General features: G+C 41.7%; 1 protein-coding gene and 1 long non-coding RNA gene across 5 annotated transcripts in view; one reads left to right on the top strand and one right to left on the bottom strand.

Moving 5' to 3' along the window:
* Positions 1 to 16,744, bottom strand: part of LOC124318740 — a 33,309-nt gene that overhangs the window by 530 nt on the left and 16,035 nt on the right. For 2 of the 3 annotated variants that reach the window (XR_006912430.1, XR_006912434.1), the window contains 11 exons: positions 16,333 to 16,484; positions 8,468 to 9,230; positions 8,127 to 8,403; positions 7,888 to 8,040; positions 7,755 to 7,817; positions 7,273 to 7,395; positions 7,063 to 7,180; positions 6,610 to 6,724; positions 939 to 1,442; positions 687 to 770; positions 254 to 446 (listed from right to left, as the gene is read on the bottom strand). This is a non-coding gene — a long non-coding RNA (uncharacterized LOC124318740). The remainder of the gene's footprint in view (positions 1 to 253; positions 447 to 686; positions 771 to 938; positions 1,443 to 6,609; positions 6,725 to 7,062; positions 7,181 to 7,272; positions 7,396 to 7,754; positions 7,818 to 7,887; positions 8,041 to 8,126; positions 8,404 to 8,467; positions 9,231 to 16,332; positions 16,485 to 16,744) is intronic. The other variant, XR_006912431.1, reaches the window with a different exon arrangement.
* LOC124313996 (serine/threonine-protein phosphatase 6 regulatory ankyrin repeat subunit B-like) lies at positions 9,623 to 16,488 on the top strand. Of its 2 annotated transcripts, XM_046778943.1 has the most exons (3): positions 9,623 to 15,396; positions 15,604 to 15,979; positions 16,397 to 16,488. In XM_046778943.1, coding segments are annotated over exons 1-3 (5,706 nt in total). In that variant the 5' UTR covers positions 9,623 to 10,067; the 3' UTR covers positions 16,398 to 16,488. The 2 variants fall into 2 exon arrangements, with proteins under 2 accessions (XP_046634899.1, XP_046634891.1); XM_046778935.1 differs by having other exon boundaries at positions 9,623 to 15,979.

Consider the following 16,744-nt stretch of genomic DNA (forward strand, 5'->3'; position numbering starts at 1 on the left):
GAATGGAAATGCTGTCTGAAAAGACGAATCAATGACGCTGTGTGGTTTTAGTTAAACCAAATATTCTGAAAACAATATCTGATAGCTTTAGTTGAAACAAAAACAAAATGTGTGATTTAAACTTTAACAAAGAAGAAAGAGAAGCTAAGATTTTAACTGAAGGTTAATCCTGGTTTTAAAAAATCAATTACTACCAACAGTAAATTCTCGCAATAACAACAAAAATGACAGAAGTATAGGTAAACTATGAAACCTCTCAGTGTCGGTAAGCAAGCTTTTGAATCAGCCAGACAATTAGAAAGTTGATTGAAATACAGTTGTTCATGTTTCTTCATTTGACGAAACACACAGCAGTACAGGTAGCAAGAAGAACACCCTTTACCAGCTGGCTGCATCAAATCCATGTTAACATTGGGCAGCAATGACGAAGCTCAAACTTTACCAGACTCTCTATCACAAAAAAAAAAAAACACAATTACTATCAAGGACACAGCATCTCAAATGACAAAAAACAAAAAAATGACAGAAGTTCAAGTTAACTACACAATCCTTCGGAATAAATGTTGCTAAGGATCCTACAACTAGCAAGCTTTTCCAAGGTACACAAATTAAGTTCTACAACGGGAAAGTTAAGACATAGTCACCAACTAACTAAGTCTCACAGTTAGAAAGTTGAACATATATACCTGAAGTGTTTCTTACAAATCGTACAGCCGGTACGTACAGGAAAAAGAGACGACATCTTGGCAAAATGTAGGCCACATGATCAGCTGAAATTTCCAAGTAGAAATTAATAGGCTAGGTTACCACACAAACAACTAAATTCACACACAAATAATTAAGATTCAGTCACATCTAACAATCCAAAAAGGAAATAACATTTTTATGAAGAAAACTGTAAGGAAGGAAAATACGCCGTAGGGATTATCTAACGATACCTTTCATCCTTCAAATCAACAATCACAATCAGTGCTACAAAAAAATGGCTGCGGTCTGACGTAACGTAACGAAGACTTATTGTTGTTCCACATCAGTAGTTGTAAATGTGAATCATAGATGGCGATGAAACTTGTCTTTTAGTCTGTCGTCATTAACAAATTTTTATCGGCTATTTGGCAACAGCTTCGTTAACGATTTTACAAACCCACTTAGAAACAGATTGATGTGATGCAGAAGAATCCAAAAATAATTAACGTGGAATGTTTTAGGCTAAAACCATTAAAAAAAACATACAAATGTATACTTCCCACGTATTTCAAAACATATTAAATTATACACGGTACAACCGAACGCAATGCATACAAAAGTAATAAGAATTAAGAAATTATTTTTTAATACACTTTAATCTTCTTTAGTTTGTGGATTCACCGCTATGGTTGCCCTGTTGTTTTCCAGACATGTCCAGACCGGTAACATTGAATCCCAACCGGAATTCCGAAAACCTTTAATTTCAAAATGCAATTAAAAGATTTAAATGAAATGCAATTAATTCAAAACTAATTGAACAATGTCCGTTAGACATTAAAGTAGGATTTCAAATCAATAAAAAAAATTAAATAGCATAAACATAATTAGAAATATGATTAAAACAGTGGAAATGGACAGTGCGAAACGGGATTCCCCTGGCAAGTCTATATAGGTAACCCAAACGGAAATAGTCAACATCGCAGTTTTTAATTGTAAGGAAACTATCAAACAGTTTGAAAATGATCGACATTCTAGCAGTCACTATATTGGCTTTTGCTTTGAATTTGATCATCATGTGGATCATGGATTTCTTCAGTCGACCGTCCGAAATACAAACTCGGCTTTCGGCTGTTAACCTGAATAATATTGAACCTGACGTATGCACTAAACAGCATGCACTTCCCCGACCTGTAATTAACGATGGATTTTCGACTGCCAGCGGAGAAGACTTGAACAACCAAAGTTTTCTTCGTCTGAAGGCAGAAACAAACCTGATTGTATTGGAAAAAGAACGTTTATCGAATGAGTTGAGTCTAGTTCAATCACAACTGACAGACTCCCATTCCAAGTTACGACAATTCCGCATCGAGTCAGCAACTACCAAAAGAAAACTCGAAAAACAGAAAAGTCTTATTACCGACATGACAGAGAAAAATCTCCGCTTGACAAATGATGATTCTCGTCTAAGGCGAAAAATCGAAGACAGAGATAGAATTATCGCATCCAGTGTGATTGAGAATAACCTGATTGTATTGGATAAAGAACGTTTGGAGAATGAGTTGAGTCTGCTTCAATCACAACTGACAGACTCCCCATTAAAGCTAAAAATGTTTCAGAACGTACACGACGAGTTGGCAACTACCAAAAGCGAACTCGAAAATAACAAACGTGAAATGACTAACATGAAAGAGAAGAATCTCCGCTTGACAAATGAGGATTCGCGTCTAAGGCGAAAAATTGAAGACAGGGATAGACTCATCGCATCCAGTCAGGCGGAATTGGAGGAGCTCCGGATTTCCCTTGCTAAACAAAAATTGGACAAAGTGCATGATAAGTTGGCCGTCGCTACACGTGAGCTTGAGTCAAAAACTAGAACCATTACTGAACTCGAAGCGAAAAATCTCAGTTTGGCCGAAAATGATTCAGAGTTGAGGCGTAAAATGGAAGACGCCGATCGTTTTGTTCTATCCAGTAAGGTGACAATGGAAGAACTTAAGCTGTTCCTTAACAAACAGACCGAAATGGTCGAGCAGCTGGTGGATCAAATCCGATCTAAGAACGAAGAAGTTGCAGAATTGACAAATAAAAACCACCAGTTGGAACGAAACGATCAGCGGCTAAGGCAAATAACAGAAGAGACCAAACTTCTTCTTGTCTCCAGTAACGATGAATTGGAAAATCTCCGGGTGTGCCTTGCCGAACAGCAATTGGACAAGGTGCACGAGTTAGCCAAGGCGAAACGTGAGCTAGATTCAAAGAATAAAACCATTTCTGAACTGCAAACGGAAAATCTCCGCTTGGCCGAAAACGATTCACAGTTGAGGCGAACTATCGAAGATGCCGATCGTTTTGTTCTATCCAGTAAGGTGACAATGGAAGAACTCCAGCTATCCCTTAACAAACAGACCCAAAGGGTCGAGCACCTACAGGATCAAGTGAAAAGTCTTGACCAGGAAAAATACGAAGCGGTTCAGAAGTGTGCAGAAATGGAACAACAAATCCGACCGAAAATGACAACGGACGTCCGGTGTGGCAGTGACGAAGTAATCCACCAAATTGAAGAGCCTATCCCTGCAGTAGCTGAAATTACCGAAATTGTAACTGCATTTTTAGCATCTGGATTAAAATCTCAAGCCGACTCATCGATCACCGCAACTGCTGCTGAGCCACAACCCGTGAACTTGTCTAAAAGTTTACCCTCAGTATTCCACCATCACCAAACTGAAGAGCCCATCCATCCATCATATGAAATAACTGATGTCGTAACGGCCTTTTTAACTTCGGGTTACACAAAATCTCAAGCGAAATCGCCGGTCACCGTACCACAGGCACATTATCCTCTCACCACTGACGTATTGAAAAATTCTCCTGCACGCACCTCAGTCGAAAAGAAAGCCGTCAAGGTATCTACTCAGCAACCGTCGGCTGCACTACCTGAATTTTACATTAAATCAACTACCGTAAAAAGAGAAGTTGACGTCGATAAAATTGTCGTGTATGGGATATCGAATAGTGATTGCGGGAAAGTTGTTGGACGAAACGGCAGCAATGCCAAAAGGATAGAAAAAGAGTATGGGGTTTGGCTAAGTTTTGTCAAGGGCAACCTTTTAATCACCGGAGGAGATGCTGAACGTCGAATGGCCGCTTGCTACGACGTCGGCGAAAAATTAACCGTGACCTTCGAGTGCACCAACCTGGATTTGAGAAATAACAAGTATTCCAACGAATATTTGTTGAGAAAATTGTCCTTTGACTACAATGTACACATCAATGCCCCCTCCATAGAAAACAAATACGTCAGCATCTGGGGTACCCTAGCCAATTGCCGTACAGTTTTCGAAATACTCAAGTCCGGTTCTCGCTAGTTTCTTTTTTTTTTTTTAATTAAAGTTAATAACAATTAAAGTTGGACGTCAGTTTTGCCTATCAGAATAATTGTCGTCTTGCGATGACGTAACCTCCTCGTGACAATCCAAAAAGATTGGTGGATGAACCCGTCGATGGAATTGGTTCGCTGGTCGCTGGTGTGATGTAAGTGAAGACTTTCGAAATTCCTGGCACTTGTATAAAAGTTTAGTTATCATGGCTCCTATATACGGTGAAAGGAATTAGATCGTCTTCACTCGCACGCCAGTGTACAGTTGACTAACACCTTGACGGGGGGTTTCAGTACCCTCAAACGAGTCCGTCGATTTCTGACGTGCGTTGCGGGTGGAGGTAGCCGAGCAAGTGGGCGACTATTTCGATGGTAGAAGCTGGTCCAGTTTCTTTTGTTTTTTTCCTTTAGTTTTCTTTTTCTCTTATTTAAGATTCAAATAAAATTTCATTTTTAACTTCAAATCTTTAACTTGTTTTGTCATTCATTTTTCTTGGCGAAGTGGAAGAAAAAGCAAATTCCTAGCTGATTTTGTGTTGGATATTAAACGAAAATGGTAAAAAGAAGAAAACGTTAACGAGAGGCTGCTGTATTCGCAATGTCAATGATTAGGGTGAATTTAAGAAGACGGGATTTATGCAATCATCTAATAAATGGCAGGAATAAGTTTCATTCAAAAGGCTATTCCCGTTCTATCTGAATAGAAGATTTTTTCATAATTTAGTAAGCTCAGAACTAGTCTAATCGTAGACATCCTGACACGAGCACAATGATTAAGCCTTAGATAAAAAGCCGGGAAAGTTAATTACTATACTACCCTGGGTTAATAAAGTACTCTCAAAATGCGACAAGGACCGTTTGGCCTTTTCAAGTAAATTGCTTTCTTACTTCTACGATCACATTTCAGATTTTTGAACATAAACTATGCTTTAGTTACACCTTGGCAAATGGGGATTTGAGTTCTGTCTGGCACTATTACAAGTTATACAAATGGGCTTTCTGTCAAGCAACGATTGCATATCTGATCTGACGAATTCTTTCTATTAGCTATTATTTCTATTTGCCTACAGCTGCTAACATTTGCGATAAGAACAAAAATTAAACCAAAAGAGGGGGGCTAAAGGCGATGTGCGTGTTCGAACGTGTCGTTCGGGAGTGTTGTCACAGTATGCTCTGATTGGATGATTCCCTGTAAACGTTCACCTTTGATTAGTCCGTTGCGGATGACCAAGTCTGACACATTGCAACTCCCTTTGCTTCTCTCGACTGCACCTGATAAAAAACTACCCGCCGGCGGAATCAAAAAGACAATCACGAAACCTGCAAATGCGGACCCAAGTAGGCTCGAGCTGAAGCTCGTTTTTAAACCAAACTAACGAAAGTAGACAAGACAAATTTTTCTTCTTGTAACGAAGAAAGAGAACGAAAGGAAAGGGTTTGACATGCAGTGGGCCATCATGAAATTAATTTCCTCTCTCTTCCTCCACCACAACTGGAATTCAGATATGACAACATGGCATATCAAAGATGCGTACGCCTTAGCGCCAAACAAAAACAAGACGCATCGTCAAAGTTTGAATAAACAGCGGGCAAACAATTTTCAAATCCCAAAAAGTGGCTAACGGCAAAAGAGGATGCAATTAGCTGCCGGGACAAGATATGAAAAATGAGATCTCAAGTGATGCAATGTGGTAAAGTGGAGGGAAGCTCCTTCGTCTGAAAAGTGACAAAATTCATTCGCATCTAATCAGTCTTTCTCATTGATTCAACACTAACGGATACATCACACACGTACTGGAACCTACATTTATCTTGTTTTGAAAACATTTGTGCATCATTATGGAGAAATAAATTAAAATGATCCCATTTCTGCGTGACCATTTTAGTGGCGAATTATAACCAATGCGTCGTGTATGGAATAAATCATAAACAAAACAAAAATCAGCGAAAAGAACGATCCAACTTCGAATAAAAATTTGTTGTCATTTCCTTACTTTGGTATTTCATAAGATTACTCGCCATGATGCATAGCCCAAACGTACTCGTCGTTCGTGGCCAACGAACGTGAAAACAACGAAATTCCCTGCAGCGGATTAAAATATCTTAGAAAGTGGAAAGCATCCTGGTGCCACGGAGGATGCTGGTGCAACACGCAACTTCCCGAAAACTCAGTATGCCATTGGCTGTAGAGAAACCCGCACCTGTGTTTCGTCACTTTTCGGCACGATTAGCATTGCCAACTGCGTAGTAACATCGATTGATCGGTTTCCATTTCAAATTTCATGAAAATGCAAGTAGCCTCGTAAGCTTATTGCATGCACATCGATTCAAAATTGGGAGCATCAAACACATCTTCTAGCCCCAAAAGAAATCTAGCCCATCTTCAAGCCCCAACTGAAATCCACTATTAACTCTTAACGATTTTAATCATCTAGTCATGACTCATGACAGCACTCTCGAAAGAATTAGACGAGATCGTAAATTCACCTCGACATGCTGGTGTTACTGGTGTGGTTACTAAAAAGTATTTTGATTTGGTTTCCTACCTCGTGTATCCTATCTCGTGCCATCCTTCGATCCACGCATCGGCAAAAGGTAGCGAGAATTGGTCCAACATTTTCTCCATCCAGATCCCAGCAAGAGGTCGCATCGTCGATGAAACTAGTGGATCAACGAAATAAGGAAAAAACTCGTTACATAACCATTACCAATAACTATAACTTAAGAATTAGTCAGGTTACCAATACAAAGTGAAATATTTCAATTACAAATAGCGACTGAGAATAAGTTTAGGTGCTCCCTGTGTTATGTGACACAACAATGTGTAATTAAAAAATCACTAAAACACTTACTGGAAACTGGCAAATATTACAATTCAAGAAGTAGATTTGAAATATCTAACACAACCGAATAGTAGATAGCAAACGGGCACTCGAAATGCACTTCGTTGGGCTCGACTACACGAAAGAATTGAAATTCGGAAAAAACTAAAATATTACCTGGACGATTTTTTGACTCTTGAGGTAATTCGCCAAGGAGCGTCCAGCATTTTGTCCCGAATTGGTCGTCCCACCTTGTCCATGAGCCAAGCGAACATGGCGACGTGACAGATTACCACTTATTTCGGGACGTCAAGGCAAAGAAAGAGCAGAACAAATTTTTTTAAAGCCCAACCAATAATCACCGGGGAAAAAGATTGATTGACTTACGGGTTGAAAAACAAGTTCACAATTCACAGCAGCCTCAAAAGCCAAACGTCCCATTACACCTGGACCAGGGTAATCCTCCAGCAAACGCCTAAGTTTCTTTTTTCTCGTGATTAAAGTCCTTGGCTGCCAGTCACGCGTCGCACAAAGATTCCAACGAAACAGATAAAAGCAAACGCAAGAAAGATTTTACAGATATCAAACGACACTAAAGGATTGCAATCGAGCAGAGGCTTGGTAACTTAACAGAAATTCCTCGTGAAACGAAGACAGAAAAGCGACGAGAGAGGGTTTGCAAACGGCCAACTTAAAATTTGTTTTCTCTCCCTGCTTCCATCCCATTTGACCATGTAAGGTCATACGGTGATATTGTAGGTAGGGTTTAAGTTTGGTATCAATTATCTAGCAAGCAACATGGAGAAAAGGGGTCTAAAAATTTACATTAACTAGTTATGACAAAGAAAATTTAAAATGAATGTAGTCACCTGTCATTTCTGATAAACAGTCCAGTAAGACTGAACACCAAATCCTTTCAGGGAAATCAAATGCTTTTTCAACATATAATTTGGGCAGTTAAAGAATTCCTTTTAACAGCTAGACTTACATTAAAAATACTACCGTAGTTACTAGGAGTTGGCAAATGAAATCGGTAACCGTGATTTTCTTCAAGCACGTCGAAGTGCATCTGTTGGTGGTAATGATTCACGGATGGTTCCAAATACCAGCAGAATACCACAAAAGCAACAAAATTCTAATTCAACGCCAACAGTTCTAATCGAAAAAAATAATAAATAAATAAAAAATACAATTTTCAATGACATTCATGAAACAGCTCAGTGCTCAGCTACACGGCTTACCTCGTTACACACTTACTTAGGGCACATAATACGCCGACAATAATCAACGACTTCACGAGTCCATGTGATGTCATTTACCATATGTTTATATAAAAAAAAAAAGAATCTGATCATAAGGTTTGGTCGAGTCGTTAAAGTCATAAGCTAATGGCAATTAACAAACTCATGACGCAGTTGATAACCTTTCAATGGAACCACGGCGTCTGAATGTTTCCACACCTTTGGCCTGATGGCCAATTGGCCAGTGGGGGTGTGCCAGCTTTTCATTGTTGGGAACCTGGGCAACAATTTCAAAAGAAAGTTCAGAGAAATTCCAGAGAAAGTTGCTGAATACTTTTTACCTGGACGTAGTCAAGGGACTACATTCGACATTCGACTACTCCGTCCGTCGATCCCGTCAGGATGACGCTCAAGGACCCCACTCGTTCAACTGCGAGAAGCAGACGAAGAGGATGTGCTGATGAGAACGGCCGATCTGGCCCACCAGCCACCAGGGTGTTGACGCTGGCCAGCGGAGGGCCGTTGATGGACCAGAGGTGGAGCCAAGTGCCGAAGAAGGTGGAGTCGCCCGTCAGGTCGTTGATGTTGATGTCGATGGCCGCCAGCGGCGCGTTGTGCCTCGTCGACTGGCGGATGAAAGTCAAACGTGACAAATCCTTGACGATGGCCGGTCTGGCTGTTTCGATCCCAAAACCAGGATCTCATAGCCGGCCGAGGCTGGCAGGCAAGTGACGGCCTCCGTGTGGCCGTAGAATTGCTAGAGGACCGAAAATTGCTTCTTGCCCAGGGCCCAGACGGTGACGACCGTGTTGCCCATCACCACGACCCGGCCAGTCGGCAAATGCAGGTCAGGATCTTCTGGTGGAACGGCGCATCGCAGATCATCAGGGCCTTGTCCGAGTCGTGCGGGACCAGGCGGATGGAGTGGCCGGCGTAGCCGCGGGCTGCGCAGTTAGTTTTCAGTTGCGCGTGTAGTTGGGAGGCAGGATGCACTTGTTTTCCTCGACGACCACCAAGGCCGACCTCTCGGCCCCGATCATGTGGCCTACGGGCCGCTTCAGCTCCTTGACAGCTTGCAGCGATGGGCGTCAAGCGGGCAAATCCCTGGAAAAACACAATTGCACCACAACAATGATAGCATTTTTACCAACATGTGGATAACCATTTAGGCATATTAGGCAATATTAGATAATACAATAAGGTCACGAAATAGTTTCAATATTGACCGTGTACAGCCATCAAAACACTATAGACAGCGAATAAGAACGCGGCAAATTTTTTAATCAAAACTAAAGACAAGAGAGCAAATAACGTGTTGGACAATACAAAGCAAACACACAAAAAAAACGGGTCTGTTCGGTGGAAACTCACTCGCTTCATTATCCTCTAATCATGCTCTCCCAAAAAACAATAGAAACTAAGATTCAAATTGCTGTAAGGCTTAGTATTATTGCCACCCATAATATACGGACAATTTCTGGGTTTTAGACGCCGACGCTATCATTCTGCCAAAAGCGCCACCGTAAAACGATATTTCAGGATCAGCAAGGAATTAAACAGAGACTATATGATGCAATGCTGTTTTCGGCATCATCACAGGGTGTCATCAAACTGCACACGAAAGCCATGAAACTAGAAGAGAATTATATTGTAGGGGGGCTGACGCCGAGGATGACGCAATCTGAAGTATGAACAGGATATGAAAAATGAGATCTCGGGTGGTGCAATATGAAAGGATCTCCCTTATCCTAGATATCGTAAAGTGAGAAAATGCATTCGCATCTAATCAGTCGAGTTGGTTGACTCGAAGCTAACGGATACGTGGCACAAAGTGTTGAAATAACCTATCGCAAATAACTAAATAAAGTACAAGCAGCGTCAAATAGCTAACAAGGAAAACTCATTTTGTTATTTTTGGGTTATTAGTGCACATTCTTCATCATGACCGACATTTCTATGCTATGTGGTTTGCTTATATTGTGTGTTTGTTATGGAATGTTAACGAAATTTGGTGGCACGTACTGGCAAAAGGTGAGTGACTTATCAAGACCTATATTACGCCGTCATATCGAACGGGTACTTTCAAGTATCCCATTTGTGAGAGACTATTTTGGTGCCGAGTCACAGCAAAAATTGCTCTTCGTGCCCGATGCTGATAACCAACCTGAGGGGGAACACGAAATATCGGAACCTGCGCTATTTCGTTTTTTATTGAATGAAGAAACTCTTGAAGATATCAAAAAAGCTAAAGGTGAAATCCCTGACATGCTGAACGTTTTAAGAGACATCAACAAAGAGTCGAAAATCACCGAGTTCGAAACCCACCAAAGCAGCATGGGCACAACGAAAGATTTAAAAAGGGCGTTTCACGTTTTCATCGTCTTCAAGACGACATGTCAAACAGATAAAGACTATTGGTGGTCATTGGAAAAAAACAGGGATTACATCGTCTTGCAACGATCGCGCAACAAAAATAACGTCAAGGACAAGTGTTATGGAGAAACGCGAAATGAAGTGAAACCCATCGTCGAAAATTTGGTAGGAAACGGTACGATTAAAGATCTTTTTGCGATTCTTTGGGCCCATCAGATCATTCCAGAAAAGTACAACATCTTGAACTCAAACTGTCAGTCCTTTGTCACTTTCATCAGTCAAGAAATTACCGAAATAGGATACCAATACGATGGTTTTTTCAAGTACTCTCCTCCTCCTGAAAGTGGCCGGAACCAAAAAATGTTGGATTTAATCAACATCTTAAGGGGTCGTTTTGAACTGTCCCCTTTATTCACATTAATTGTAATGGAAAATATCGATCTTGTGGATAAAATGATGGCGAGTGGCAAGTACGACATCAATGCCTTACACAATGGACTTACTCCGCTTCATTTTGCGATTGTTTGTTCGAGAACCAAAATGGTTCAACATCTTCTAAAAGATACAGTGAATGCCGACCCAACGAGGCGCGATGCATCCGGTAGGAGCGCCCTTCAATTAGCGGTCACCATCACAATGAAAGCGGATATCTTCGATTTGCTCCTAGCTCATAGCAAAGTCAAGATTGACGAAGTAGACGGAGATGGAGAAACGGCTCTCCATTTGGCCGCTTATCTATCCAACGCCATTGCTGTTCAAAAATTACTAGAAAAAGGAGCAAATCCCAACGTATCCGACAAAAAAGGTCGATCTCCTCTTCATTTGGCAGCCCAGCAAAGAGACGATGACGCGATCATTGATTTCTTCCTAGCTCATTGCAAAGTCAGAGTCGACGATGTAGACGTAAAAGGACAAACTGCTCTCCATTTGGCCGTTGTCGCATCCAATGTCATCGCTGTTAAGAAATTAATAGAAAAAGGAGCCAATCTTAGCATTTTCGACAAAGAAGGTCTGTCTGTTCTTCATGTGGCAGCACAGGAAAGAGACGGTAATCCTATAATAGATCTACTCCTGAAAGCTCAAAAAGTCAAAGGGATGGGCGATGTAAACGATCAAAATGAAAACGGATGGACTGCACTTCATTACGCCGCCTCCAAATCCAACGAAATCACTGCCGAGCATTTGATCAACAAGGGCGCTGATCTCCACTGTCGAAACAATTATGGCGATACTCCACTTCACATGGCTGCAACATTCGCAACGGACATGAACATCATCGACGTATTATTGCAGAACATTCACGAAGGAGATATCGGACAGTTTAGAAACGATAGAAAACTTTTCTTCTACGCGACACATAACGTGCACGGGCTAGGAGTAGAAATTGGTGATCGGTTTTTGAAAAAGGGCATAGAACCTCCGACTATCGAAACTGACGAGTGTTCACAGGAAATGGATGAAATTCCGGAAGAAGGAAATTTCGATATTAACGGCCGCGACAGCAATGGGGAAACTCCACTCTTTTTCGCAATACAGGCCAACAACGTGAATGGTGTTAGACGTCTGCTGGGAAAAGGAGCCGATCCTACCATCCGCAACAACGAAGGCTTCACTCCATTTCATGTGGCAGTGGCACTCAATAAAGATTCCAAAATTCTCAATTTATTACTTCTGGCAAACGAAAAAGTTGACGTCAATGAAACTTTATCTCAAGGTAGAACGACAGGCCTCCATATGGCAATTGCAACATCCAACGTGACTACCGCTCGCTTCCTTTTATCAAATGGAGCTAATCCCAATGCCGCCGATGACAATGGATTCACTCCACTTCATTGGGCGGCAAGGTTTGCCAAAGACATGGATACGGTCGAACTACTCCTCGATCATAAAGACACGAATGTCAACTGCTTGGACAATGAAGGGCATCACAGTGCGCTAGACTACGCAAAGGTCAACACGCACGGGCACGGTGAAAGAATTGCCATCCGTTTAAAAGAGAAAGGTGCAGTGGAAAGAAAAAACAAACTGCTCCAAGGAACTAATGAAATAATGAAAAAACATATGCGTGTTTTCAGCAACGATAAGCTCCGCAAATTTGCCAAATTTTTAAGCGACGATACAAAAACAATGGAGGCCAAAATCGACAAAATTTCGGAAAGGAAGGAATACGTGGTTTCAGCTATACGAGATTCGAACGTAGCAAGTATTCGTATCCTATTGAAAAGTGGAGCAGGTGACAGGACATGGGGAGAAGAGGGAGCGAATGCTCTTCATTTGGCATCACTTTCGGCAAAGACGACGGATCTCATCGACGCCATTCTGGAAACTAGAAAATTCGACATCAACGGAGTCGACAACGATGGATGGACACCTCTCCATTATGCAATCATGGGAACCAACTTAGAAATAAATACTCGTCACCTGATTGGAAAAGGAACCGATCCCGATATTGCCGACAAGAAGGGCTACACCCCACTTCACTATGCGGCCTTTAACGCGAAAGAAATTGAAATTGAAACAATCAGTCTAATCCTGAAAAATCAACATGTCGATATCAATCACATTAACAAAGGTGGAGAGACTTATCTTCATTACGCAATAAAGGCCAGCAACGCGGAGATGGCTCGATGCTTGCTGGAAAAAGGAGCCGATCCCACCATACGCAACACTGAGGGCAACAATTCATTTCAATTGGCAGCACTATTTCTGACAGACACCCATGTTCTCGGTCTCATGTTGGGAAACGAAAAAAAGATTGAGATTGACGAAAGGGACAAACAAGGCAGGACTGCCCTCCATCTAGCGATTGCAACCTCGAACGTGACTGCCGCTCGCTTCCTCTTATCAAATGGAGCTAACCCCAATGTCGCTGATGAAGATGGACTCACTGCACTTCATCAGGCGGCCAAATATGTAAAAGACATGGACATTGTCGAGTTACTCTTGAATCATAAAGACATTAATGTCCACTATTTAGACAACCAAGGAAACAATGCTCTATATTACGCAAAGGTCAACATGTTCGGGCACGGTAAGAGAATTGCTAAACTTTTGAAAGAAAAAGGCGTCGTCTCTCAAAATGCAAACTCCCTTAACGACGAAAAAGTCGAAAATGAGGTGACATTCGAAAATAATGTGAAAGGAATTCTACAAAAGGCATTCCTAGATTCGGAGGTGGGAATGGCTCGTTTCCTAATACATACAGGAGTAGATATTAGCACTGTGACATGGGGAGAAGAAGGATGGAATGCACTTCACATGGCTTCCATTTGTGCAAAGACGACCGAAATACTTGACGTCATTCTGGCAACCGGTCAATTCGACATCAAAGGTTGTGACGTAAATGGGGCGACTGCTCTCCATTTCGCATTACGTGCCAAAAACATGACTACTGCTCGCTACTTGCTGGAAAAGGGAGCCGATCCCGCCATAAGTGACAAGAATGGAGTCACTCCACTTCACTGGGCGGCCTATTTTGAAACAACAACTGACATAATCAGTCGGATCCTGAAACGTTTTCTAGTCGATATTAATTGTCGTGACGTCAACGGAAGTACCGCTCTCCATTATGCAATAATGGCCAGCAACGTGATTACTGCTCGATGCTTGCTAAAAAAAGGAGCCGATCCCACCGTCCGCGACAACAAAGGCTACACTCCACTTCACATTGCGGCGGAAATGGATAAAGATTCCGATATTCTCAATTTACTCGTGTCAAACGAAAAAGTTGACATCAATGAAACGACATCTCAAGATAGAAGGACTGCCGTCCATCTTGCAATTATAAAATCCAACGTGACTGCCGCTCACTTCCTGTTATCAAATGGAGCCAACCCCAGTGTCGCTGATAAATATGGACGCACTCCACTTCACTGGGCGGCACTTCTTGCCAAAGACATGAACATCGTCGCACTACTTCTCAACCACAAAGGCACGAATGTCAATTATTTAGACAACGAAGGAAACGACGCGCTACATTACGCAATGAAAAACATACACGGACTAAGTGAGAGAATTGCTAATCGATTGAAAGAAAAAGGTTTCGCGAGAGTCGAAGAAAAAATATTTCAAGCTGATTTGCTTGACGAATGCACAGGGGGAAAGGCCATTGGACATTCCCTAGACAACAACAACTACAAAAACGAGAACGAAACCGAGAGTCTTGAAAAAGCAGCTCTGTATAAAGTCGTCGTGGATTCCGATGGGAATAAGACTCTCTCAAGTCCCCTGATCAAGAAGGGAGCGGAACTGGATAAAGGGAAATGTGATGAAATGCATTTGGCCTCGCGTTATGCGGAGATGAAGGGAATCGTGGATAAACTTCTGACTGTTCTGCACGGGCCAACAGCTCCCAATTGCATATCAGATGCCATCGACGAGAACTTGTTGAACGACAAATTCGATATTGACCACCGAAACCAATTTGGAATGACTGCCCTGCACAGGGCAGTCATGGAATCCAACAGAGCTACAGCAGGATTTCTTTTATCAAAAGGAGCTAACCCAAACGCTGCTGATCAAAATGGTGTCACTCCACTTCATTTGGCGGCCTATTTTGCAAATATGCAAATATGCATGGACATCGTCAAACTACTACTCAACCACAAAGACACAAATGTCAACTATTTAGACAACGTAGGAAAAAATGTGCTACATTACGCACAGTTAAACAAGTACGGGCTCGGCGAAGCGATTGCCGATCTGTTGAGGGAAAAAGGGGCCTCGAAGGCAGAAGGAATAAAACACAAACCGAAGAACATTGCGGCACCAGTACCAGATCGTATCCAAGAAGATTCCGACATAAAAACGATTCGTTTCTTGATAGAAAACGGACAAGATATTAGCGCGTTGACATGGGGAGAAGACGGAGCGAACGCACTTCACGTGGCGGCGGCTAATGAAAAGACGACGGAATTCATCGACGCCATTCTGGAAACGGGAAAATTCGACATCAACGGAGTTGACGGCAATGGATGGACACCTCTCCATCACGCAATAATGGGGTCATGTTCTACAAAAATTGTGCCTCACCTGATTCAACTGGGAGCCGATCCCAACATTGCCGGCCAGTACGGAATCACTCCACTGCATTTAGCAGCCAAAAATGAAGAGACGACGGAACTCATCGACGTCATTCTGGAAACCGAGCAATGCAACATCAACCCAGTTGACAGCGACGGAAGGACACCTCTCCATTACGCAATTAAGAGACCCGACCCTGTTACAATTAACGCTCGTCGTCTGATTAAAATGGGAGCCGACCCCGGTATCGCTGATAAGAATGGAGTCACCCCTCTTCACATGGCAGCGAGAAATGCAGAATCGATGGACCTCATCGAGCTACTCCTTAATACTGAAGCGGTGGACGTGAATTGTGTCGACAAACAAGGCCAAACTCCTCTCGCCTGTGCTCGAGACAACACACACGGACTAGCTGAGAGGATTATCGCTCGTCTAAGGGAATATGATGATATGGAATAGTAAGGAAAAATAAACACTGTTTTCATTCTAATTTCTCCCATCTCCTAATAAGCAAAATCTTGCAAAATTGTGGCAATAGCAACAGTTTAAAATAACTAATAAAATAACTTTTTTTTATCGTCATCCCTTATTGTTTGAGTACCGAAGCAAAGTTTAACGAGGCAACTACGCTTAACGTTACATTTGCATCGAAATTGGCTTTTCTCTCTGAATACCAATTTTCTTTAGACAAGTTGAGACAATAGCAATTGTCTATGAGTTCATAGATAATTGTCAATAAATTTCGAACGCGCCAGTAGCCTTAAAGAATATTTCTTAGTGTGTATACTACTGTATAGGCTAAGAAACTAACCTGAACAAAGGAAGTTGCGTTGTGACTAAGAATTTATCTCAGATTTTCGTTTTCTTCCGCGTAGACATCGTGTGACAGCAGGAGCAATGGGCGTAATCCGGAGGTGACTGGAGATGACTGGAGGGGAGTTCCGTACGCCGGAAGAATATTTCCTGGATTAAATTGTCTTCTTTATTATTAATGAAACTTGGTGAAAGACGATATGGAACGCAACAGCCCAGATAATAAATAATCTCTTATAAACTGCACTGGTGTAAAAATCAATTCTCACTTTTGAATTTTCCCTTTTTTCAGAAAGTAACAACTGATTAACGAATCATTCAAGTTTGTTTTTTTATTTAAAAAAAAAATTTTTGTCTATAGACCCTAATAGATTAACTCTTTAGTACGTTACGTTACGAGAGCAAATAAA

The sequence above is a fragment of the Daphnia pulicaria genome, chromosome 1 (genome assembly GCF_021234035.1).
Source record: "Daphnia pulicaria isolate SC F1-1A chromosome 1, SC_F0-13Bv2, whole genome shotgun sequence".
NCBI classification, from domain to species: domain Eukaryota; kingdom Metazoa; phylum Arthropoda; class Branchiopoda; order Diplostraca; family Daphniidae; genus Daphnia; species Daphnia pulicaria.

Bases quoted from the DNA above. Each gene is read 5' to 3' on its own strand.
- LOC124313996 (XM_046778935.1), top strand. From the start codon at position 10,068: ATGACCGACATTTCTATGCTATGTGGTTTGCTTATATTGTGTGTTTGT.